Source organism: Tetrapisispora phaffii, chromosome 8 (assembly GCF_000236905.1).
Source record: "Tetrapisispora phaffii CBS 4417 chromosome 8, complete genome".
NCBI lineage: Eukaryota > Fungi > Ascomycota > Saccharomycetes > Saccharomycetales > Saccharomycetaceae > Tetrapisispora > Tetrapisispora phaffii.
In genome coordinates this window covers 655185-679783 of record NC_016527.1, presented here as the reverse complement: position 1 = coordinate 679783, position 24599 = coordinate 655185, and the positions used below count along the sequence as shown (strand labels likewise).

At 34.5% G+C, this 24599-nt stretch overlaps 9 protein-coding genes and 1 non-coding gene across 10 annotated transcripts; 5 read left to right on the top strand and 5 right to left on the bottom strand.

Moving 5' to 3' along the window:
• Window positions 1-174: 174 nt before the first annotated feature.
• Window positions 175-636, bottom strand: TPHA0H02860 (uncharacterized protein; the record flags this gene model as incomplete). Its single annotated transcript, XM_003686875.1, has 1 exon — window positions 175-636. One exon carries the CDS (start codon window positions 634-636, stop codon window positions 175-177), a length of 462 nt encoding a protein of 153 aa, XP_003686923.1.
• Window positions 637-1454: 818 nt separating this feature from the next.
• PUT4 (proline permease PUT4) lies at window positions 1455-3260 on the top strand (the record flags this gene model as incomplete). Its single annotated transcript, XM_003686874.1, has 1 exon — window positions 1455-3260. The coding sequence occupies one exon, from the start codon at window positions 1455-1457 to the stop codon at window positions 3258-3260; it is 1806 nt and encodes a 601-aa protein (XP_003686922.1).
• A 1695-nt stretch (window positions 3261-4955) lies between these two features.
• PYK2 (pyruvate kinase PYK2) lies at window positions 4956-6461 on the top strand (the record flags this gene model as incomplete). The annotated part of the gene is made up of 1 exon (XM_003686873.1): window positions 4956-6461. One exon carries the CDS (start codon window positions 4956-4958, stop codon window positions 6459-6461), a length of 1506 nt encoding a protein of 501 aa, XP_003686921.1.
• A 190-nt stretch (window positions 6462-6651) lies between these two features.
• On the bottom strand, window positions 6652-9423 carry REV1 (deoxycytidyl transferase; the record flags this gene model as incomplete). The annotated part of the gene is made up of 1 exon (XM_003686872.1): window positions 6652-9423. One exon carries the CDS (start codon window positions 9421-9423, stop codon window positions 6652-6654), a length of 2772 nt encoding a protein of 923 aa, XP_003686920.1.
• A 532-nt stretch (window positions 9424-9955) lies between these two features.
• On the top strand, window positions 9956-11011 carry TYE7 (Tye7p; the record flags this gene model as incomplete). The annotated part of the gene is made up of 1 exon (XM_003686871.1): window positions 9956-11011. The coding sequence occupies one exon, from the start codon at window positions 9956-9958 to the stop codon at window positions 11009-11011; it is 1056 nt and encodes a 351-aa protein (XP_003686919.1).
• Window positions 11012-11161: 150 nt separating this feature from the next.
• Window positions 11162-11234, bottom strand: TPHA0Htrna4M. The gene has a single exon. It is a non-coding gene; the product is annotated as a tRNA-Met (tRNA).
• Window positions 11235-14191: 2957 nt separating this feature from the next.
• TPHA0H02810 (uncharacterized protein) lies at window positions 14192-15202 on the top strand (the record flags this gene model as incomplete). The annotated part of the gene is made up of 1 exon (XM_003686870.1): window positions 14192-15202. The coding sequence occupies one exon, from the start codon at window positions 14192-14194 to the stop codon at window positions 15200-15202; it is 1011 nt and encodes a 336-aa protein (XP_003686918.1).
• A 381-nt stretch (window positions 15203-15583) lies between these two features.
• Window positions 15584-20530, bottom strand: RPA190 (DNA-directed RNA polymerase I core subunit RPA190; the record flags this gene model as incomplete). Its single annotated transcript, XM_003686869.1, has 1 exon — window positions 15584-20530. The coding sequence occupies one exon, from the start codon at window positions 20528-20530 to the stop codon at window positions 15584-15586; it is 4947 nt and encodes a 1648-aa protein (XP_003686917.1).
• Window positions 20531-21897: 1367 nt separating this feature from the next.
• RPA43 (DNA-directed RNA polymerase I subunit RPA43) lies at window positions 21898-22842 on the top strand (the record flags this gene model as incomplete). Its single annotated transcript, XM_003686868.1, has 1 exon — window positions 21898-22842. One exon carries the CDS (start codon window positions 21898-21900, stop codon window positions 22840-22842), a length of 945 nt encoding a protein of 314 aa, XP_003686916.1.
• Window positions 22843-23234: 392 nt separating this feature from the next.
• TPHA0H02780 (SWIRM domain-containing protein) lies at window positions 23235-24473 on the bottom strand (the record flags this gene model as incomplete). The annotated part of the gene is made up of 1 exon (XM_003686867.1): window positions 23235-24473. One exon carries the CDS (start codon window positions 24471-24473, stop codon window positions 23235-23237), a length of 1239 nt encoding a protein of 412 aa, XP_003686915.1.
• Window positions 24474-24599: the final 126 nt, after the last annotated feature.

Sequence of the window (24599 nt, the reverse complement as noted above, 5' to 3'; positions counted from 1 at the left end):
CTAGGATCATTTTAGCTAGCAATGCTGAATAACACACGCACAACAAGTCATGTGAAGCATGTGTGACTCAATACCGAATTAACTCTGTGACGCGCCGGCAATCAGCTGCTTACCCCACTTGTCTCGACTCCCCCTTCCCGGCGTCAGTTTATCGGACATGTCACATTATGAAGTTTAACGTGACCGTCGCCAGGACAATACCCCACCTTCCCCCTCTGCCACACTGGGTAAGACCGTCGGGGTTAACGATCGCCAAAGGTACATCATATAGCAATCGATATTGCGTGCACGTCTCTCAATCAATGAGTGAGGTTCTGCTGCTTCTGTACGTTTAGTGCCAAACTGAATTATCTCCACAACAGGACAATTAGGGGTGGAATACATAAAACAGACATCAAGAATAGCGCGGTTGCCTTCTCTGTCCATCTGTTCCCTCCGTATAATAAATAATATTACACCCCTCCCAGTTGCTCTGCGAATTGAATCCCGACGTGTCGCTAATTCCATCTTCGGATTCGTCATTGTTTTTCGTTTTCGAAATCCTCGAGAACATCCATAATCTTCGAGTGGAAACGGGCAAAAAAAAGAAAAGAACAGAAAAGAAAACATATGCCCACATTCTTTCTTCGGAGTCATGAGCCATGCAATCAATTAAAGATTGGTAAAGCCTTTTGATTAGAACAAACATTTTCGGGAAAAAACGTAATTGCTATGTTCTCACCGTAGAGGCTTGGAAGGAGAAGGGAGGGGGGTCGGGTCGGGTGGAGTGGATAAGAAAAATATTGATAACAGAATTAGCGTATCAAATATGTCAAGTCTCCTATCTGTTCCTATCTAGTTTAGCGATATACCTATCTATATGGGTTTTCTGATTTCATGATATCTGAAAACTGTTAAACAGACAGTATCTTATTGATATGTGGATGATATGGTTGGTACTTATTAGGGAGAATGGACTAGTTTCAGAAGGTAAGATAAATTTGAGTACGATGCGTAGGAGCTCTTCTTTGATTAATGTAGAAAGCAATTAACTCAAAATGATATATTCATTTTTTGAATGTTCTACCATTCTTACTCTAACGAACAACATCAACAACAGCTTGAAGACTTGTTTCAGATACTTAAGAATGATTTTGTGATTTTCAACAAAGTGACTTTAATTTTACATAAATGACATATTTGATATGAACCTGAACTTCTATGTATTTTTGGTTCTAATGGTATAGAAATAAATTATATAAATAAGACGATATATTAATCATTTCAACAAGCATTTGGTTAATGATACTTCAACAATTGTATACTGGATAGGATTCTTGTTTTTATTATTTGTATTATTTTCTTGAAGCTTAGGACACTAGCAACATTTAAGAATATATTCAAAAGAAACAAAAAGTTCACGAATTGTCAAAATAGTTTGGAATAACAACTTTCAGATAAAACAAACAAACACCATGGCTAATAATCGTGGTCAAGTAACGTACAATTACGAATTGGAGGATATTCCTTCAAGCAAAAATGAATTAAAGGAATTAGGTGATATGGAAGCGCAACAAATGAACTTAGATGATAGTCTTGACGATAGATTTAATAAAAAAGATTCCGGGCTGAATAAAGTGTTAACTGTTTCTTCTGACACTTCTACAAATAGTCTCGAAGAAGACTATACTAATACACTGAAACAAGGCCTGAAATCTAGACATGTTCAGTTAATTGCCCTTGGAGGTTGTATTGGCACAGGGTTATTTGTTGGTACATCTTCAACTTTACATACTTGTGGTCCTGCAGGTTTATTTATTGCATATTGTATAATATCTAGTGTAATTTATCCTATTATGAATGCTGTAGGGGAGATGGTCTGCTATTTGCCTGGTGACGGACATGATTCCGCGGGATCTGTCACGCATTTAGTTAAAAGATATGTTGACGAATCTCTAGCTTTCGCAACTGGTTGGAATTATTTTTATTGTTATGTAATATTGGTCGCGGCTGAATGTACTGCTGCAGCAGGAGTGGTAGAATACTGGACGCTTGCTGTACCGAAAGCAGCATGGATCACGATATTTCTAGCAATCATTTTCCTATTAAATATGTCTTCAGTGAAATATTTTGGTGAGACTGAATTTTGGTTCGCCAGTATTAAAATTCTATGCATAATGGGTTTAATTATCCTTTCATTCATCTTATTCTGGGGTGGTGGTCCCTCGCACGACAGACTAGGGTTCCGTTATTGGAAAAATCCAGGTGCCTTTGCCCATCATGTCACTGACGGATCCTTGGGAAATTTCCTAGATATTTATAGTGGTATTATTAAAGGTGCGTTTGCATTCATTTTAGGACCTGAATTAGTTGCCTTAACTTCCTCTGAATGTTCCGATCAAAGAAGAAACATCGCTAAAGCTTCCAAGAGATTTATTTACAGATTAATGTTCTTTTACATTTTAGGTACTTTGGCTATCGGTGTCATCGTTGCTTGGAATGACCCAGTACTAGCTTCTGCCTTGTCCAATAACACCCCAGGTGCCGGTTCATCTCCATTCGTTATTGGGATTCAAAATGCTGGAATTGAGGTATTGCCACACATCATCAATGCGTGCATTTTAACTAGTGCTTGGTCATCTGGTAATGCGTTTATGTTTGCCAGTTCTAGATCCCTTTTCACAATGGCACAAAATGGTACTGCTCCAAAAATCTTTGGTCGTATCAACAAATACGGGGTTCCATATATGGCTGTCATTCTTTCTACTTTGATTTCCTGTTTAGCGTACTTGAACGCATCATCGTCTGCTGCTAGAGTGTTCACATGGCTCTCTAACATCAGCACTATTTCTGGATTTTTGGGTTGGATCTGTGCATGTATTGCATATTTAAGATTCCGTAAAGCTATATTTTACAACAACCTCTACGACAGAATGCCATTCAAAACGTGGGGACAACCTTACTTAATTCTTTGGTCTTTAACCGTTGTCAGTATCATCACCATAACTAATGGTTATCAGACTTTCATTCCTAAATTTTGGAATGTTTCAGACTTCATTGCTGCATACATTACTCTACCTATTTTTTTGGCTCTATATGTCGGTCATAAAGTTTACAACCACTTCAAGAATGACTATCCACTAATGAAACTTGCTTATTCTGTAGAAGACATCGATGTGATCACAGGATTAGACGAGATCGAAACCAAGACATGCGAGTTGGATGAAAACAGAATATTACCCACAAATCGCTGGGAAAGGTTCATAGACTGGTTACTATAAACCGTGGATACTCGTCTCCATCCCTTAATTTATCAATCGCTTGTTCCCCAACCGGTAGATAGTATATATATTTACATATTATTCATCATGTTAGCATACACATTGTAAAACATAATCTTTACTGACACCTCAAAATATATATAACGAAATATTGTGACACTACCATTATGATTAAACCACCGTCATTGTCATTAAGTGGAGAAATATACATATTTTCAATATTAGGTTACATCAAAATCTATGCCACTGCAACTGCTAATAAACCCAGCCATTAGCAAACAGACCGGCATCCACTAAATGAACAGCCAGAGCTGCACCATCCACACGAGCAGACGTTAGACAACTTCCGAAATATTCCACAAACCGCCAAAATAGAGGAATCCAAGATGTTCTACGAGCGTCTCACTGACAAAACTGACAAATACCCGAAACTAGACCGAACACGAAACCGGGAACGTAAAAACGTAAAGAGATTGATGGATTCGTAAGCGCATATCGAGACATGATATTATACACTTCCCAGCGCGTTTCTCTGTTGAAGAACCCTTGAGCGTTTCTTTTTTCTCACATTTACAAGAACCTGCTAAAATTCATTTCGTAAGTGCATAATTCATAAATTAACAAGTATCATTATACCACTTCGAGATGAGTAGATTAATTGATGGTCTAACTGGTAAGTGCATGCATATACCAGTTGTTGCAAGAACGTCACAAGAGAATATCAGATATTTTATAACCTCTCGACAGTCAAACAAGACGATATTAATACAGAAGTAACTGTTTGAGCTAGGAAGTAGTGGTAGTAGTAGTCTTCACTTAGCTTGAGTATCAATACATTATTCTGCTGAATCAAATAGGTCTGTCTACAGAGTGATTTATTAGATCAAGAACAACTACATATAACCGTAAGGCTAGTCACTTGTTAAGGAAGAAGAATGGCTTAGCTACAAGTGTATAATACAACTCTTCCGTTACATGTGTATCAATTGACACAGAGAGAGATTCTTGGAAGTTAAATTTTGTATCATCAAGACAATGAATGAGACTGAGAAAGTTGTTGTCGCTCGTGATTGTATTTCAAGTTTTCGATTAGTAGCAGAGCTGTATCATGCATAGTAGTGCATTTCTTTACGTAGGTTTTAGCTTTCAGTACTTCAGTCAAAGTGGTTCAGCTAGCTTAGACTCGACTATGTACATCTTCAATTACAGGCAGTACGCTCAATTCGTTGTAATTAGGACACACTACTTTATTAAGGTAAGAAGAAAGCAGTTTTCTTTTTTTATCTCTCAACTTAATAAATTTCTCAGTGAGGATTCTTGTTATGTGGTCGTTAATGGGAGTCTTTAACCCTTTCTCTAATCGACAATGTGTTATTTCAAATGCTGAAATTTCCAAACAGTAAAACAAAAATTTTCAGTTAATTACTGGCATTTCATAATTTCAACGAAAATTTTTTTTAATGTTATAACAATTATATATAAATAAGTTAGTAATTTATCTCGATATAAATTCTACAATTCTTTCCAATTACATGTTGGTCTCGTTAAGTCTCCTTTTCATCTTAACTCCATTTTACAATTCTTCTTGTTAAAAATTTATTTTCATTTTGGGTTTATTAAAAATTACTTCTTGTTTCTCTTTGTTTCCTTTTATAAGACAATCAGAGTCCAACAAACACTCATACAATAGTAAAAATGGCTTCCAGATTAGAAAGATTAACTCAATTATCTACTGACACCGGTAAGAACGTCAGAAGAACCTCCATCATCGGTACCATCGGTCCAAAGACCAACAGCCCAGAAGCTTTGGTTGCTTTAAGAAAGGCTGGTTTAAACATCGTTAGAATGAACTTCTCCCATGGTTCTTACGAATACCACCAATCTGTCATTGACAATGCTAGAAAATCTGAAGAATTATACCCAGGTAGACCATTAGCTATTGCTTTAGACACCAAGGGTCCAGAAATCAGAACCGGTACCACCATCAACGAAGTTGACTACCCAATCCCACCAAACCACGAAATGATCTTCTCCACTGATGACAAATTCGCCAAGGCTTGTGACGACAAAGTCATGTTCGTCGACTACAAAAACATTACCAAGGTTATCTCCAAGGGTAGAGTTATCTACGTCGATGACGGTGTCTTATCTTTCGAAGTTTTAGAAGTTATTGATGACAAAAACTTAAAGGTCAAATCCTTAAACGCCGGTAAGATCTGTTCCCACAAGGGTGTTAACTTACCAGGTACCGATGTCGATTTACCAGCTTTATCTGAAAAAGATACCGCTGATTTAAGATTCGGTGTCAAAAACGGTGTCCACATGATCTTCGCTTCTTTCATCAGAACTGCTGAAGATGTCTTACACATCAGATCCGTCTTAGGTGAAGATGGTAAGGACATTAAGATCATTGTTAAGATTGAAAACCAACAAGGTGTTAACAACTTCGACGAAATCTTAAAGGTTACTGACGGTGTTATGGTTGCTAGAGGTGATTTAGGTATTGAAATCCCAGCTCCAGAAGTCTTAGCTGTCCAAAAAAGATTAATCGCTAAATGTAACTTAGCCGGTAAGCCAGTTGTCTGTGCCACCCAAATGTTAGAATCTATGACCTACAACCCAAGACCAACCAGAGCTGAAGTCTCCGATGTTGGTAACGCTGTCTTAGATGGTGCTGATTGTGTTATGTTATCCGGTGAAACCGCCAAGGGTAACTACCCAATTAACGCTGTTACCACTATGGCTCAAACCGCTTTAATGGCCGAAAACGCTACTGCTTACTTACCAAACTACGATGATATCAGAAACTTAACTCCAAAGCCAACTTCTACTACTGAAACTGTTGCTGCTTCTGCTGTTGCCGCTGTTTTCGAACAAAATGCTAAGGCTATCATTGTCTTATCTACTTCTGGTACCACTGCTAGATTATTATCTAAATACAGACCAGACTGTCCAATTATCTTAGTTACCAGAAACGAAAGAGCTGCTAGATTCTCTCACTTATACAGAGGTGTCTACCCATTCGTCTACTCTAAGCCAGAAGTTGCTGACTGGACTGAAGATGTTGAATCTAGATTAAACTTCGGTGTTAAAGTCGCCAAGGAATTCGGTGTCTTAGCTGACGGTGATGTTATTGTTACCGTTCAAGGTTTCAAGGCTGGTGAAGGTCACTCTAACACCATGAGAGTTACCACTGCTTAAACTTCTGAATTAAATTCTTTAATTTAGCGTATTTTAATTTTGTTAACTTCTCAATTTATAATATATAAATATAAATGAGTTTATGAATTTTAGTTTTTCTTTATTACGTAGAAGCCTAGACAAAATTGATAATGAAATAATCATTTGTTTAGTAAGTTGCTTTACCAATTTAAATTAATTTATATAGTTATTATATATCAAACTCAAACTCCAGTTTTTGTTTTGATTGAAAAGAGTTCCCACTTTTATTGAGAATGGGAATCATTTCTTTAAGTAATATTTTCTCCCATTCCATAAACCCGACATTAATTGATCCATCAATGCCATTAGCTTTAATGCGATTCAGAGTCAATATTTGTGAAACTAACTTAATCAATTGTAAAATAAGAAAAAGACGATTGGAATTGGATAATTTTAAAAGATATTTTTTAAACAATTTAGTATCTCTTTTATGTGGTCCCTTTTCAAGTAATGTTGTAGATACCCACTCTCGTACTAATTTGCATATCTTCTTAAAGGAAGTTTGACCTTGAAAACTAATTGGTTGGAAAATACTATTATTCCCTTGAAAATGATCTTTACTATTTTCTATTAGGTTTTTCTTTGTTTGGACCATTAAATGCAAATCTTCAACTTTAGAATCTTTTATCTTCTTTTCTATTATGAGATTGCTAGCAACCTCATTTCGTATTTGAGTGGGCAATTCTTTCAAAAAATCTTCTTCTTGTTTAGTGGGTGAGTACTTTTTGAGTACGTTTTTTGGTATCAATACTTTTGATGAAGGTGATTTATTCGTCTGTTTAATTTCAATGTTTCTTCTTTTAATTTCAGTTTCAAATTTTAATTTTAGATCACTTGGAAGATTGTTAACTGTCTGTAGTGAAATAACTTTCTTGAAAGGTAATTTATATTGGTTTATGTTTTCCGCCAAATCGGTAAGTTTAGTAAATTGGATAGATACACCACGCAGCTCTTTAGGAGGGCAACTAAGTGTCCTGAATAAATTTTTTAATTCAGTAGAAATTGTTCCATGGTCTGTTGCACCTATTCCAAAATTACTACTTCTACTGAAAGCATCACATTTTCCCATACCCATATATTTTGGCGGATCAACCATAGCACCAGCTGCTCGTTTCATTATTTTCAGTGTTATTTGAGCTACACTTTTTTGTAATTCTTGTAACTTCTTCAGTAGATATTCGACACATCTAGAAATAAAAACATCAACCTGTTGAATATTCTCAAATCGAATACCCCAATTTATCTCCATGGAAAGTGTCTTTCTTTGGAAAAGTTCAAGTGGCTGAAATAGAAGTTTACTGCTTTCTTCATCATCTTTACCAGAAATTGCTAAACTAATTTTAGAACTAACTTTAGAGCCAGTACATAGTTTTAGTTTTTCCATAGTTGATACTTTAATTAATTGCTCTACTGTTGCACCTTTTTTAAGACCAAAATAATCACTCAATTTCTGAACAATAGAATATCCAATACCTGGTAGGTCATTTATTTTGAATTGAGACCAAAATTTTAAATTTGAATTAGAAGAATTATTATTAAATTCATCTTGATCCAGTATATGGTATCCATCAGGTTTGGCTAATTTCAACGCCAACCGTGCCAATACAAGTGAATTTGCACACCCAATACTAATCTTGCATCCTCTTGCCTCAGCTTCAATGTTGCTCCTCACTGTTTTACAGATATCTTCAACTTCATTTTTACTGTAATTTCTATTGACCATAACACATATTGCTTCATCAATAGACACAGGAAGTACCATATCAAATAAGCCAGAATTATTTAAGCAATTATATAAAATTTTAGAAGCAGCTTCAAACTCTTGAAAATTATAAGGTAAACAGGTCAAGACAGTTCCTGGTGGACACAACTTTTTTGCATGAGAAACCCACATTCCATTTTTAATGCCCAAATTTCTTGCAACATAATTACAACTGGCTATATCTGAATTATTAGAACCGTGGCAAACTAAAATAGCATCTTTTTTTAAATTAATGTTAAGATTTCTATCTCTTATAGCAACTAATGTAGCCACACTAGCAAAAAAAGAATCAAAATCAATATGAAGAATAGTCAACTGATCATTTTGTTTAGGTATAGAACGCTGTAAAATTTTATTATCTCTATATTTCTTCAAAAATTGATCTCTCAAATCACTTTTCCAGAGTGATAAATGATGCAATCTGGAATTTTTAAAATAATTTTCAACAAATAAAGGACTATTACAGTCGATATTCATTTCTGAATAATTGTCATTTTTATTAGTTCGGTTTGCTAGATCCAATTTTGGTTGCCTATAATCGTTTGTTTCCAATAAAGAATATTCTTGCCATGGCTGCAGTACTTCAGCCTTTACTGAATCTAAAATCCACTCCGGTGTTATTACTTTATACTTAGCAAACTCTACCCTTTTCTTCAATGGTAAATTAGTCGCTACAATATGAGTAACCCTTCCCTTAGATGTCATATGATGAAGGAATTTACCACCATGGATCACTATTAATTTATGTAAAACCAATCTATCTGGATCAGTGTATCCATTAATATATATGACACAATTTTTAAATATTTTAATTTTATCTTGGTTTTCCTGAACTAATTTTTGATCTTGTTGAAGTTGCTTAAATTCTTTATCTCTAAAATATTGTCCCCGGCCATAATGAGCTGTCTTCACTATATTTGAATTAGAGCTACGATCATCGGAATGAACTTGTTCCTCAACCTTAGCAATTTTATTCTTCTCACTAAAATTTAAATTAGTGACATTTTTTATTTTGTCATCTATGAGTAGATCATCTAAATGCTGTGATCCAGCTGGTCTGATGTTCTCTTGAGATAGCTCCTCAACATAACGGATCAATGACTCATCATCCAAAGAAGAAATGAAATCTTCATGAAAATTTTCAACATTTCCAACAACGTCATCTGTAAAATGGGCCATTGTTATTGTTTTCTTCTATTGTTTCAATGTGCATTCTATCAATTTCAAGCTTATGCATCAAAGTTTATTGGCATACCTAAGTTAAGCTCTATTCTCCATCACAGTTTCTTGATGTGTATCAACTGTTTGAAATCTGTTTGTATTATGATGATACATAAAAGTAAATACTTAAATAAACATTTATTTGTATCAACCTTTTACCTTTTGTAATTCGTAATATTTACGTAAATGTATATAAATATTTTAAGGCTTTAACTATATATCCTTGAAAAAGTGGAAAATTTTATATTCAAATGAAATATTCACAATATGTTAAAAGGTAAAATGCAATGTTTGTGATTTTAAATATAAGAATTTCAATAAAATGAACGATACAATATCACTATCTAACGAACGTACATAAGTATATTAGATTACTAGTCGAGTCAAGTTAACATCGCAGATATTACAATAACTTTGATACTCTTATTTTCAAAAAATTTGGTCTACGAGGGACTGTGCAAATTTCAAAAAAACATTCAGAGTGAGGACAATGCCAATACACAGCAATGCTAATAATAGTGAAGATAAAGTTTCAAATGGAGATCCAATACTAACGTTTGATGAATGGATGTTGTCAAACTCAGAAACTGATTTAACCAATACAAAGTTCAATACCCAAGACATTAATAATAATGGCACTATTGATGAAAACCGTATAAGAAAAACTCAAAGTAGTAATAATGTACCCAGTGGGAATTTGAAGTCAGTAAATGTTGTAGATTCTTCTTCATTTAATTCTTCTTCTGGATCATGGTTTGAACCTTTAGAAAATATATTATCCCCAGACGTCTCGAGCAATTCATCTAAGAATTCTACTCCAAAAGGGGTTAAAAATGGGGAAAGCAACAGCAATAATAATAATTCAAATAGAATGTTCAATAGAATGAATGCGAATAGTTTCTATCAAAATTCAAATAACTATAACAATATTGAAGAATTTGCTTCATCGCTGAACAATGATCTTAATCCTAGGATAAAGAGAGAAAACGAACCCCAGCCATTTTCTCCTGGGTTACCTGCATTTCCATTAGTTAACTACGAGATTAGCCAAAAGTATCTAGAAAATATGAACAATCATAACGATAGCAATAATAACAATAACAACAACGACAATAATAATATTCAACAAATTTCTGCCATTAGGGAGAATACAGAGAAAAGAAAATATGCAAGAAAAAAATTAACAGATCATCAGAAAGAAGCCCATAATAAAATAGAAAAACGATACCGTAATAATATAAATACAAAGATAACGCAACTTCAACAAATTATTCCATGGGTAGCAAGTGAACAAACATCGTTTGTAGCTGATGAGTACAATGAAGATAACGTAAGCCAGGATAATTTGAATAATATTCAGTTTGCTCAAATGAACGATATCACTGGAGGGGAAACACCAAGACTAAACAAAAGCATGATACTCGAAAAAGCAGTAGACTATATTCTTTATTTACAAAACAATGAAAGGCTATATGAACTTGAAGTTCAAAGATTAAAAATGGAGGTAGATTCACTTAAAAGGAGATTAAATAATAATGCACAATAACTTAGTTTTTTTATGTCCTAAATATAGCTTTGTTAGATTAATATATAAGCTAAAAAAAATAGTTCATAAATAAGTAAAACAATGATCATTCTATAAATCTATTGTGTAATATCATTATTCCTTAACTGCAGAAGCTGTAAAAAAAAAGATTGCTCCAGGGGAGGTTCGAACTCTCGACCTTCAGATTATGAGACTGACGCTCTTCCGACTGAGCTACTGAAGCGACTTAATGGTTGTATTGTAATGATATAACCTCGCATTATGTCACAAATTTTATAGGACGTAATGTTATCAAGAAACCCTAACTGTCAGGAGTCTGATATTGTCAAGAATCTTGGATTTATAACAGAAGTTAGGGTACCTATGATGTATTTGTGAAGAAACAAGCTTATGTGGGCTAGTTCTAACTGTTGGTGTGGAGTAACACGCTTATGTTGGGTAGTTCCAACATCTAAGTTAGTGTCATTAGCCACTTCAGTTGCTCTAGTATAGTCCATCTTCTTTATAGTTAAATAATCGATTGATCTTTTATTAGTGTAATTAAACTATTCTATATAGAGTTAGATGCCCTCCTTATATATGAGTTAATCTGACAGTTGAATGAACATGCGTACGTGTTCATTCATCCTCCTAGGCTCTTTAGTGCTGTATTGTACATCTGTGTTTATCACGTAGCCATTTACATTGTAGTGAGAAATTTTCACCTACCACTTGAAAGATTGTTCTAGACCTTCTTTCCATTAGTAAGTGATCTATTAGTTCTGGACTCAAAGTGTCATAAACTCTTAGTTCTGTCACATACACTACAATAATTCTGACAGTTGGAAATGTCACTGGACGTATAACTGAATATACGATACCAGATATTACCTCTATACGAGACTATTGTTGTAAAACTGAAACAATACTGCCTACAAGAATGTAATAGCGTAATTTCTAATGCATAAATAGTACTGTAGAACCATCAGTCTGCCGTACGTGTTCAATTCGACGACGTCGTCTCGTTGGACAGAACGGTAGATTGAAATATGATGTATATATAAACCCCGGTAATCAATAGCTAATAATTCATTGATCCAGGTCCAAGAGACTAGAGAGATTAATCTAATTATATAGTATATAATTTAACAACTATTAATATATTAAAGTAATGAATTCAACTATTGAGCAATGAGTTTATCTGATCGTTGAATGAACGCGTGCATATATTCAGACATTCTCCAAAGATCATTAGTACTGTATTGCACATCAGTGTTTATCACGTAGCCATGTATATTGAAGTGAAAAGTTTTCATCTATCCTTTGGAAGATTGTTCAAGAAGTTCTTTCCAATTAGTGAGTGATAAGTTGTTTCCGAACTCAAAGTGTATAAATATTTAGTTCTCTCTACAATAATTTTGACAGATAACTTAGCCACCCAGTCAAGGCCAATAACATTGAACCGCTCACTGTCTCAATGCTTGTTTCCCCACACATAGAGAGGACCATCATTAAAATATTATCAAAACTAATAGTATAAATTGCAATCTATTTTATATGCTTTAGGATCAGAGTAGTTTCGAGAATCGGGAAATTATAATGTAATAGAAGGACCAGCAAATAACCTAGATTATATTACTATATGATTATATAAGTTATAACAAGTAGTTATAATTAACACATAGGCAAGTTAAACCAAGTACTTGTCCCGCTAGGCGCTAGTAACCTCATATTATAACAAAAATGTTGTCATATGTCTGAGCTCAGCATTTTATGTTACTCATATGTCGTTCATTATAGTACTGTTACTATAATCGAACCGAAACACACCTAAACAACTCTTTTAGCCCTTGCTGATCTTTAATTACCGCTCGAATTTCTGTTATATTATTCATTCTAAACGATTATAAGTAGCCTTAACCTTTAATTCAATCGGTGATACTTAATCCGTATATACGCACTTGTTGACTTAATCGACTTTACTAGGGTTGAGTTACAACATTTAATGATTTCAGCTGCGTGAAGTAAAGCATGGGACTCGAGATAGCGGAACGATATTAGAATTACTGTTGTTAATTATGATCAATTAACCAACCATACAGCTTACTAATATGTCCAAACTTGTTAGTCTCAAGGTAAGGCAATGGCCTGATGCTTCGGGATAGGAAAGACACCTTGCTAGTCACAATTAAGCTGGACGTTTTTATATATGCCACAAGGGAATGTTACTGTTGTGGTTCTTCGCTGCTTGTTCCTAACAGACATATTACCATGGGTGCGCAAGAAATAGCTGTATCTGAAAAACACGCATATCATATTTACTGTTATTTGGAATCGACAATCGAAGACGAACAGTTGCGTTACTGCTAATAATTCTATTAACAACGGTAATCGACAGCAAAACAACGTAATCACAGCTCAGCCTTATAATTCGTTCTCGTAAATATCAAGTAACGCATTGCGTTCCTCGAGAATGTTATCAAAATTCTTCGAAGCAATGTCCTCTCCAGATCTGCTCCCGCCAACCTCTCCAGCAGGTCATTGCGCACTAATGCACAATGACCCTGTAGAAAACGTCAGCAATTGAGTTCTTGGAAGGTTCAACTTACCATCAAAGTCAATTGGTGAAGTGGTCAATAAATTGAGTATGATGCCCTTTACGCGTCTGGATTCATTAATTCTCATCGCAAAGAAATGTCATTGCAGACAGAAATCCCCGTACAACGCCGCAATAGAGATCAAAAACAGTCGCGTTTTCGTTAATTTATTTTCGAAATTACATATTTCATAAAAAGAGGATGCGCACCGGTCGCGCGGACGTCTCGAGAAAAATTGAAAAGTAACAGTTGGAATTGACCAAAAAAAAGAATCGTGAAAAATTTTTATTTCAAAAATGTTCAGCTCATCGACATTTTCATTTTATTTCTATTAAGATATTGAGAGAGTGAGAGCAAGACATTAACATAATGGTATGTTTGCTTCATGGTTCACACAAACAATGGTTTAAGTGTCAATTGCTAAAGTCACAATATTATATTTTTATATACTTTTCTATATAAGAAATATGAAATATTTTGAAAAAAATTTTTTAGAGGTGGTAGTTAGGTTTTTCTAATTGGGACCTGTTTTTGTTTTATTTGTTTTATTTGTCTTTCATTTCTATACAACATCTGTACAAGACTGATCTAGTTCAATTGTAGTATGGATTTCAATGAAAACTATCATTTATCACAGCAACAAGTCTGTTTAGATCGACTTGATAATCAAGTTTTTTTCAGTTCAGTAAGTTCACTTTTACATAATCCAAATTTAATCACTGAGAACAATATTAGATATTTATTCACTACCGGTATATCAATTAACGATTTCATTGCTACGATTTATAACAATGATAATGAATTGCTAAAAAACATCGCAAATAACTTATGTATTATAAATCTGGATACACTAGATTCTGTTGCAGGACAACAATTCCAATATTCTTATAGTGACGATGTTCAGGCGTTCAAAAGGCATCACACTCAAAAATTACAAGATATAATATCATATCTAGTAAATGATATTGAACAACGGGTTAATGGTAAAATGAACAATAATACTGATGATAACAGCATTAATAGATACTTATCTCCAATTCCAGATAAAGTTAATCTTTCTAGTATATTATATGGGGATGTTTCGTACTATTATGGCTCTAATGAGTTCAATGATTCGGACATTAATCGATTTAAAACATTCAACGATTTATTAACAATATTGAAAACGTATAATCAACGGGAAAAAGCATTAATCATATCACAAGATGGGAACGATTATAATATGATTGCCTATCTAATATCAACAGTTTTAAAGTTAAACCCTTCATATAATATCTACGAAGCTTTGAGACATTTAAAGTGTCTTACAGAAAATTTCGAGGAACTGAACAATGAGAGAATTATCTGGTATAGTGGCCTGTTAAGTTATTATGAATTGATCAGGGCCAATGAACTGTATTGGGGCAATGTCAATGTAAACAGTTTAAACTCCACTAAAACAAACATGAATTTTGCTAATGCCAATACATGCGCAACAAATTCACGTTCCTCATCTATTTCACCAAACAAAAGACGCGATTCGAACAATATTGCTACTGCCATCACTCAACCAACTCCGGTCACACAAAGTTCACCTATACTTTCCAGTAATAAAAGATCTCGTTTGATCGATTGAAAATAAAGCCATCCAATATATGTTATCATAACATAAATTAACGCTCAATAAATATTTTACGACTGAAAATGAAAATTAATTATAAAACCTCAATTACAATAATATCACAATATTATATTTTATATATTGTATGTAACCTCTAGAAAATGTAGTACTATTTAAAATAATGATAAATTTTTTAAAAAACACACGTACACATATAGCCATATTCATATTAATCACAAATAAAATGTTATATGTCTAATATACTATAACCGAGAATGCATAAATCGATGATCGATAAACCTAGCTTTTACAATACAACCAGGCATTTTCTTAATTAAAGACTCTTTATAATTATTGATTATTCTTTATTCTGTATATTTATATTTATCTTTTTATTTAATTAGCATGAGAAGCCTTCGCTAAGACATCAAATGCTCCAGTACCAACGTTATTTAATTTACCTAAAACAATTCTTGCTGATGGAGAGTTCAATTCTTCCCTTTCATTATCTAAAACAGCCTTAGTTAAGAATTGACATGTGGTTTCATAAGACATTTTCATTAATGACGAAGTGGATGTTTCCATACCTTGTCTATTGAAAGCTAAATAAGAACCTTGTCTTGTCATCATATCTGCAATTAAATCTAAATGACGGAAAGAAACAGAAATAGCGTAACGTGAGAAAACGTTGTTAATTTCATTAACGATAGTGTTTCTAGCGGCTTCAACACCATATGTCTTTAATACTGAAGAAACATCATTTGAAGTAATACCATCAACATTGACGAAATCATTTTGTTCCCACATAGCTTGGAAATTGACACCTTCGGTGACTAGAACACGCTTACCATTTTCAGCATTTGGATGAACACATCTATCGATGTTAGGAACTTGTCTGACGACAGATTTTCTACAAACATCTTCCACGATGTTCACCATTAATAACTTTTCAGTATCAGCAGCCAATTCAAGTCTAAATTCACACCATCTACCAGTTTCATCATCGAAGTTGTACTTTGTTACAAATTTGTGGTTAGAAATAATAGCAGATTGTCTGTCACGTTGTGACTTATTCAATGTTTTAATTGGAGTGGTTTCTTTTTCTATTTCTTCATCCGATTCAGATTCATCATCTGAAGAATCAGAATCCTTGTCAGAACCCATGGCATCTTCATCAGATGATTTTTCAGCTTCTCTCATAGTTTCAATCTCATCCTCATCTGGTTCATCATAAGAAACAGCTTGTTTTGTCTTCTTACGAGATTGCTCTTCGTCATTATCCTCCATAACTTTCGACGATAGGCCTTCTACAGCGGCTAATGCTAATTGAGCCTTTGGAATAGCAATACCAACATCAGAAGCAGTTGTTTTCTTTTGTTTCTTAATTTCTTTGTGAATAGCAATTTCCAAACTTGTCAAGAAGTTATTAGCAACAACGTTCTGTAACTCTTCCTTTGAAATATCATATTCTTCATTATATTCGTCTTGCTCGTAAAATTTCATACTGATAACATAAGAACGTGATTGAGAAGTAGTTGTTTCTGTAACTGATACACTGTCGATAACTTCTGATAGAATAACTTTCGAAATAGACTTGGCAAAAATATCAGCTTGGTCATCTGTAACATCATCTAAAATAGGTAATGTCATTTGAGGTGTTTTGATGGCAGCCGACGCTGTCATAATAATTTCTCTCATACGAGGAATACCTAATGTAACATTAGCAGCACCGTGACCGGCGAAATGGAAAGTATTCAATGTCATTTGTGTAGAAGGTTCACCAACAGATTGGGAAGCAATAATACCAACAGCTTCACCTGGATTAATTAAAGAACGCATATACTTTAATTGCATTAAAGCTCTGAATTTCTTTTCATTAACACTCTTGTGAGACTTAAACAATTGAGAATTGGAATCTAAGAAATTTTCCAATTTATCCTGAAATTTCTCTGAAACAGAACCTAAGTATTTAGCTGGATTGTACTTAGCTAGTACAGGATCATACTTAATATTTTGTAAGTAATGTGGAACGTTCTTATTCTTCTTTCTATGTTTTAATGTCTTCTTAGAATACTTCAAAGCAGAGTCAACATCCAAGAAGTCAATCAATGCAGCTGGGTTATATCTCTTCAATAAAGAGTCATAGTTGTCTAGACAGAAATCGAACTGATTCATGTACGACTCCTTGGTAACATCAACAGCGTCACCACCATATAAGAATTCAATTAAAGTACCGTCACCATCTCTTACAGTATTATCGTACGATACATGGACACCTTCTAATTGTTTTGTTAAACAACGTTGTAAATAACCAGATCTTGAAGTCTTAACAGCTGTATCAATTAAACCTTCACGACCGGCCATACAATGGAAATAATATTCTTGTGGTTTGATACCGGAATAGAAACGACCTTTAATGTATCCACCAGCCATAGCATCAGTTTCAAAAGGCTTGAAAGATGGTAATGTTTTACCACTGACCATAATTGGCACTCTTCTACCCTCCAAGGCTTGTTGACCTAACAAACACATAATTTGAGAAACGTTAACGTTAGAACCTTTAGCACCGGAAAGAGCCATAGATTGCATAGAGTTTTCTGGGAACCTCTTCATGGTACCGCCTGGAACACACTTGGAAACAACTTGAGATGTAATTGCGTTGACCTTGGAAGAAGTAACAGCATCAAGAATACCAGACTTATTATCATCACGTAAAATTTCTTCTAAACGTTTTAATAATTCTGAATCGTCGGCACTTGTATCCTTTTCTAAGTTAGTAACTTCAACAGCAGCTTGACGACCTCTATCAACTGAGGTTTTCAAAATATCAGTTCTCCATTTGTTACCTTCGTCTGTTAAACGTAAATCATCCATACCACAAGTGAAGGCAGTATTTGTGATGTAATTAGTAAATAATCTACCTAAAACAGATAGGACCTTAGCGGCAACTTCTGGGCCGTAAACTTCTTGTAAAGCATGAACGATACCGTATTTAGAGGCACCGTATTGACTCTTATCTAGAATACCACAAAGTAAAGCACCGTCCTTAAATAGAACCTCATTTTCCTCGGAATGTTGACCCCAGTATTCATCCTTAATCTTATTCTTAGATTTTAAGTTAATACCTGGCATGTCAACAGGAGAGACATTCAATAAAACGGTAGTAATGATTTGCTTACCTGTCCATAATGGTACTGGCTTAATAATAGCAGGTGGAATAGTAAGCAATTTATTATTAGCTGAGTGACCATCTTCTGGACGAATGCAACCGTAAATGTATTGTTGGTATTGCTCTCTTGTGAAATAACTATCCTTACTTGTTAACCACACACCTGCTGAAATATGATCTTGAATCAAACCTCTAACTGGAGAACCAGAAGTAGGTGTTAAGTATTGAGAATCAGTGTTAGCTAAATTGAAAGCTTCTGCTCTAGCATTTTCATTTTGAGGGAAATGCATATTCATTTCATCACCGTCAAAATCAGCATTATAAGCACCAGTATTTGCATAATGTAAACGTAAAGTTTTTTCACCAGGTAAAACTCTAACCTTGTGACCCATCATAGAAGCCTTATGTAAGGTAGGTTGACGATTCATGATAACAACATCTCTGTTCTTAATATGACGATAAACCTTCTTGTTTAAGGTATGTGTAGCTGGGTTTGATGATGGAGTCATCAATTGATTGGCCAATGCCTTTCTTTGCTCAACCGTCATACCAATCAAAGAGACTAAGGAACCATCTTCATTTTGAATCTGGGTAGCACCTGGCCATTTATCTGGACCATTGATAACAGCTTGACGTAATTCAGCGATGTTATAAGAGGTGACAGGCTCTGGGTATGTTAATTTGGTAGCAAAGACGGGTGGAACACCAATTTCATCGGTTTCAATGTTTGGATCTGGGGAAATAACGGAACGGGCAGCGTAGTTCACACGCTTACCCATCATGTGTTTTCTGAATAAACCTTCTTTCTTTTCTAAAGCTTGTTTAACGCCTGGGACTGGTAACTTTCCGCTGTTATTACCTTGAGCTTTTGAGGAATCAATGAATGAGTTAACATCATTTTGGATGGTGACGAAAGCATTCATCAATCTGCTGAAAATAATTCTTCTGTCGTCTAAGGCGACCTTATCCTTTTGTAATTTTGAAATTTCATCATTCAAATCTCTAATTAACAATGAAGTAGTCAATATTTTAGATAATAATTGATTTTGACTGTTCTCGTGGACTTCATCACCTAATTTAGAAGGCAAACGGAATCTAGTAGGTGGAACCAAAACAACATCCATAAAGAAATCATCAGCTTTAACTATCTTACCAGTAAGATTTGGTCTGGCATGGAAAACATACTGTAAAACTTGTTGTTCAGTTTTAAAAACAGCTCTTAAAATGTTTCTAACTTCAGTAGATAAGATATAGGTAGAACCAGTTTTGGTTTTTCTAGATGGATTTCTGCCAACTTCAAAGTTCTCTTCAGTTGTTTCTTCACCATTTAACTTCTTAGCTTGTTCTTGTTTCTTAATCATATCTTGACGAACGAAACCTCTAACTCTATTGTTTGTAAGTTGCTTGTCAGATAAAGCAGTTTCAAAAATTTTGGTGAAACCATCCTTTCTGAATTTTGGGGAAAACATACCACAGTTATCACACTTTGGTCTAGCTAATAATTTTTTGTAGAAATCGTGAACTAATTTTTTTCTCTCATCGTTGATAATAGCAGTGAACGTACCTCTTACGCTAGTCTTACCTTCGGAGAGAGCTTTAGCAATAGCCATTTCAACGAATTCGTTACGTTTTATTTTAATCTCCTTAACGTAAGAGTCAGCAAAGTTTTTAATTCTTGAGCTTTGTTCACCATCTAAAGCATTATCTTCTTCAGCTTCTTCTGCATCAGTAATACTTTCATCTAAACCGCCAATAGTTAGATTATCAATTTGATAAGATTCCTCAATCAAACCATATTGTAATAATTTTAACTTACAAGTATAACGGTGAACTTCGACTGATCTTAATCTAAAATGATGACAGAATAAACATGAAGATCTTAAGTAAATGTATAATTGATTGAAGAATAATGGGTTATAACATGGAACTGGCAATTCAATGTGACCTTGATGACCTGGACAAAACTTTTCATCCAAACCACAAGTGGAACATAAGTTTCTTAAGAAGGCACCTAAAGCCAAATCATATAGACCACCGGAGATAGGATGTCCTAAATTATCTAGAACAGTAGGATTTGTAATTTGTTTTGTTGACAAATTACGAATCTCTTCCGCACTTAAGATGCTAAAATCAACTGATGTGATTTCAGAACCTACTGGCTTAGAGATATCCATGTTTAATTTTGTTCAATGGTTATCCAGTTAAGTTTTCGCTAACCTCTTTGTAATTGAATCCACAATGTTTAAAATAGGAACAATAAAAGTATACAACCTCTTATTTAAAAACAAATTAATAATATAATGCTTTTACTGTGGAAAATTTTTTTATTCCTGTCTGAACCTTCATAATGTTCCATACAACAATATTTCAATATAGAGTATAGTAGTGTGCATGAACAAACAAAAATTGAAAAATCGATGAGATGAGCAAATTGGAGAAAAAAAAACTTTTCAAATATATTTTTTTTTCCCTGATTGAAAAAATTCTGGTCGTAGATAATGATCAAACAGGTTGCTGTAACAATAATGAAAAATAGCCGCTGATGCAGTTATAATTGGTTAAAATACAGATAATACATGATTTGTAATGAAGTTGTACTTAAACATTGCCGATAGTATTAGTGGTACAGCTCCCAATTGTGCGAATTTGTTAATACATAAACGTTGCGATAGAAAAAGAAGACACTAATATGTTATAAATCAAATAAACTTATAACATTAGATCTTCCAATGCATATTCATGAAAAAACAACATACCATGCTGCAGTGAAGGGGTTTTAAAGGTAAAAATTTATTAATTCAATAATATATATGCACCTTTCGGTTACTTCATTATTGTTCATCTAGTAGGCATTTACAGATTCTAACTATAATGTAATTATAATTGCAACAAGTTCTTCTTTTTATATTCTTGTTAGTTATATCAAGAAGTACAATCATTTTTTTAACATGGAGAGAACTAAAAATTGTTTTCGTTTTTGTGGCATATAAAATTTGGGTTATAGGACATACGCGGTGTAATATTCACTCTTTATATTTACCGCCAATGGTTTAAGATTTACGATTCAAGGAAGTTGTTGAAAAACACGGAATCTTTTGCTAATACGACTACCAAGAATCAAGTATACTTCTTACCAATATAGTGCGAAGATGAACATTGATTGGTTACCGTTTAACTTGGACTATATATATGATCAGTTTTATAACTACATGGCATGAACCTGATAATGGTTACTCTCTATTCTTTATCTTATTATGTCTTGATTGCTACGTATATTATGATGTTGTTGTTACGCTTTAAAAATTTTTCAAAAAAAAAAAATGAAAATTAAGCTCATCGTGAAACTTCTCACTATGAATTTACATATTGAAAATTTTGAGATGAGCTACAAACTGTTGATTTTAAATTGAGATTGTTAAAGAGTCTTACTACAGTTATAAATGATATCTTATATTAATATACTATATATAATTCTGGTGTTGTTCGAAAGACTATTGTACTACTTTATGGTGAAGCGGAAAGAGACAACAAAAAAATAACAATGTCTAAGAGATCTGCCGATAGCTCTGCTGTTGCAAAATTTATTAAGAAGCACAAAAATTCTATTCCTAACCCAGTTGACTATGAATCTGGCATATCCAATTGCATTTTGCGTGTCCCAATCTCATTATACGTTTCTGTCGCTCCAATATATGCCAACAACCCAGCTCAAGGTGTTATGAAGCAACATCTGAATCCAATGGTGATGAAATATAATCCTAAGGTGAATGGTGTGGTTCTAGGTTATCAAAATGTTAGAATTTTAGATTCTGATCCAAGTAATCCGCCTGATTCTCATGAAAAATTGATTAAAATAACAGCCGATACTCCATTTGGCTTTTGTTGGTGCAATTGTGACATGTTTGTATGGCAACCGCAAGTTGGAGATATAATTGAAGGTTGGTGTTTCATTCAATCCGTTTCACATATTGGTTTATTGATACACGATGCTTTTAATGCAAGCATTAATAAAAATTATATACCAGATGATTGGACATTTATACAAAATGAGGAGCATTTCGATGATTGGGATGAAACTGAGGAAGGCGAAACTGAAAACACTTCAAACGAAGCTGGCACTACTAAACATAACACATCAATGGGCCATTGGGTTGATGGAAATGGTGAAAACATCGATGGTAAATTAAAGTTCAAAATAAGAAACGTTTTCACAAAGGGTAGAGTGATTTCCATCGATGGTACATTATTAACAGATAATTATGAAAATGGCGATGCTAGTGTGAATAATTTGAATGGCGTTTCATCAGAAATTGAAAATCTACCAGTCGTTTCAAATAAGAAGATTATTTTTGATGAAGAAGTATCAGCTGAAAACACTGAAAGTCACAAAGATTTAGAGTTACCTGAAGTGAAAGACAGTGGTGAACAATTAGTTTATGAAGAAAATTCAAGTGGTAGTGATGAAGATTCTAGTGATAGTGACTAGATTTTTCCTGTGTTGAACAAAAATTTTAACTTAAAAAAATATAAATAATAATGCATTCTTTTTCATATAAAATACATGTATAATATAATAATATATCAACCTTATTTTATAATATATGATATTAACGATTGAAAAACAATAATCTTAATAATACTTGTAAGATATATATTATTGTTGAGAAACAGTATATATAAATATATATCATCAAAAAAGTTAAAAAAAAATATGAAAAAGTAGTACAACCGAATAATAAATCCCTGACCTTTAGATTCTTAAAAAAATAACGATGATAAATGATGAATGATAAAATGACAAACCGGTGATGTGAAATGTTGAAAAGTGAAAAATATATCCATGTGAATTCAAAAACATAATGAAGTACTAAGAAGCAGTTATACTACTCCTTTGAAGTACTTATCATCCAACCAGCCAATTTTTTCAAAAGCCTGAAACAATCTTGATGCTTTATTAACATCAATTCTACACGCCTTCTGTGCGTCAGTTCTTCTAAAAGTTTTACCGTTCTTGACTCTATAGACTTTCTCCAAAAAAAACCTTCTCTTTGAATCCAGGTACAGATCGCAAGGTAATCGTAGAATCTGTGCTAGGACCAACTCAGCTGGATGTAACTGATCACGCAGTGGATCGTTGGACAAGTCCATTTGGGATCCTTTCCATTCTATCTTCATGCAGTATTTGTTATCAGGGATCGTGGATAATGGAGGGGAATAGTCTGGCAATTGCTGCCAGGATATTTGTGGTACGTATTGTGGTGCTTTGCTGACAATTGCCGCGGAAGCCAAAGGAGGTATTGTGGCTGGATTAGCCTTCCTTTCGAAACGGCGATTGGCTGTAGATGAAGAGTTCTGACCTGCGGTTTTCGCATGTTGACGTTTATGCTGTTGTTGTTGGATGTGTGGCCTTGCTGGGGACGAGGATATTTGTTGGTAACCGCCACCGTACACGTAACTTGAATTATTGGTTGTGTAAGTTGGAGGGGAAGTGTAACTGTAACTATTATTGTCTCTGACAACTGCGGTGTATTTCCTATTTGTGCGGTTGAAAGCCCTTTCCCTGTTGAACTGCGAGTCCAGGATACGCTTTGGAGACCTAAACCTTGCATGATTAGCATCGTTCATGGCATTTCCGTAACAGACAGGTGGTAAGGAGCCATGGTAGTATGAATGTGGGGAAGTGTAAGTCTGTGGGTACCTTGGGGACCTGTCTTTGAACACCGAGTATTCTGATAGGAATCTCATGTTATTTCCAGTGTAGTCCTTCACAGTCATGCCGACTGGCCAGCTTTGCCTGACTCTGATTGCTTCTTCCTCATCCAGGGGGTGCTTGCTGATCAAGCCTGCGATGCTGGGGAGAGTGACTTTTGGGCCGTTGTACGAGACTGGAGCAATCTTCGGGGACAATGGCGGGGAGGGAACGGAGCGCTCCTCTGGAGCAGCTTGGTTATAGGAGTTTACCAGGATGCTTGGGACGGGCAGGCCGTAGCCTACGCCGAAACGCGGGGTGACGTCCGATTTCGAGTTTTGAACGGCAGGAGGATGCGGGACAGGGCCCAGCCTTGGATTGATAGCGTTCAGCTGAGAATGCTCCAGTTGTGGAGAATATAGATTCATGTTCTTCTGTCTGTGTTGTGTACTGGTGCTGTGGTTTGCTTTTTTAATTTTTGGTAGTTTATGCTGTGTGCTCTGTGGAAAAAACCGATGTTGTTATATATATACCGTGTTCTACCTGTGCGCAAT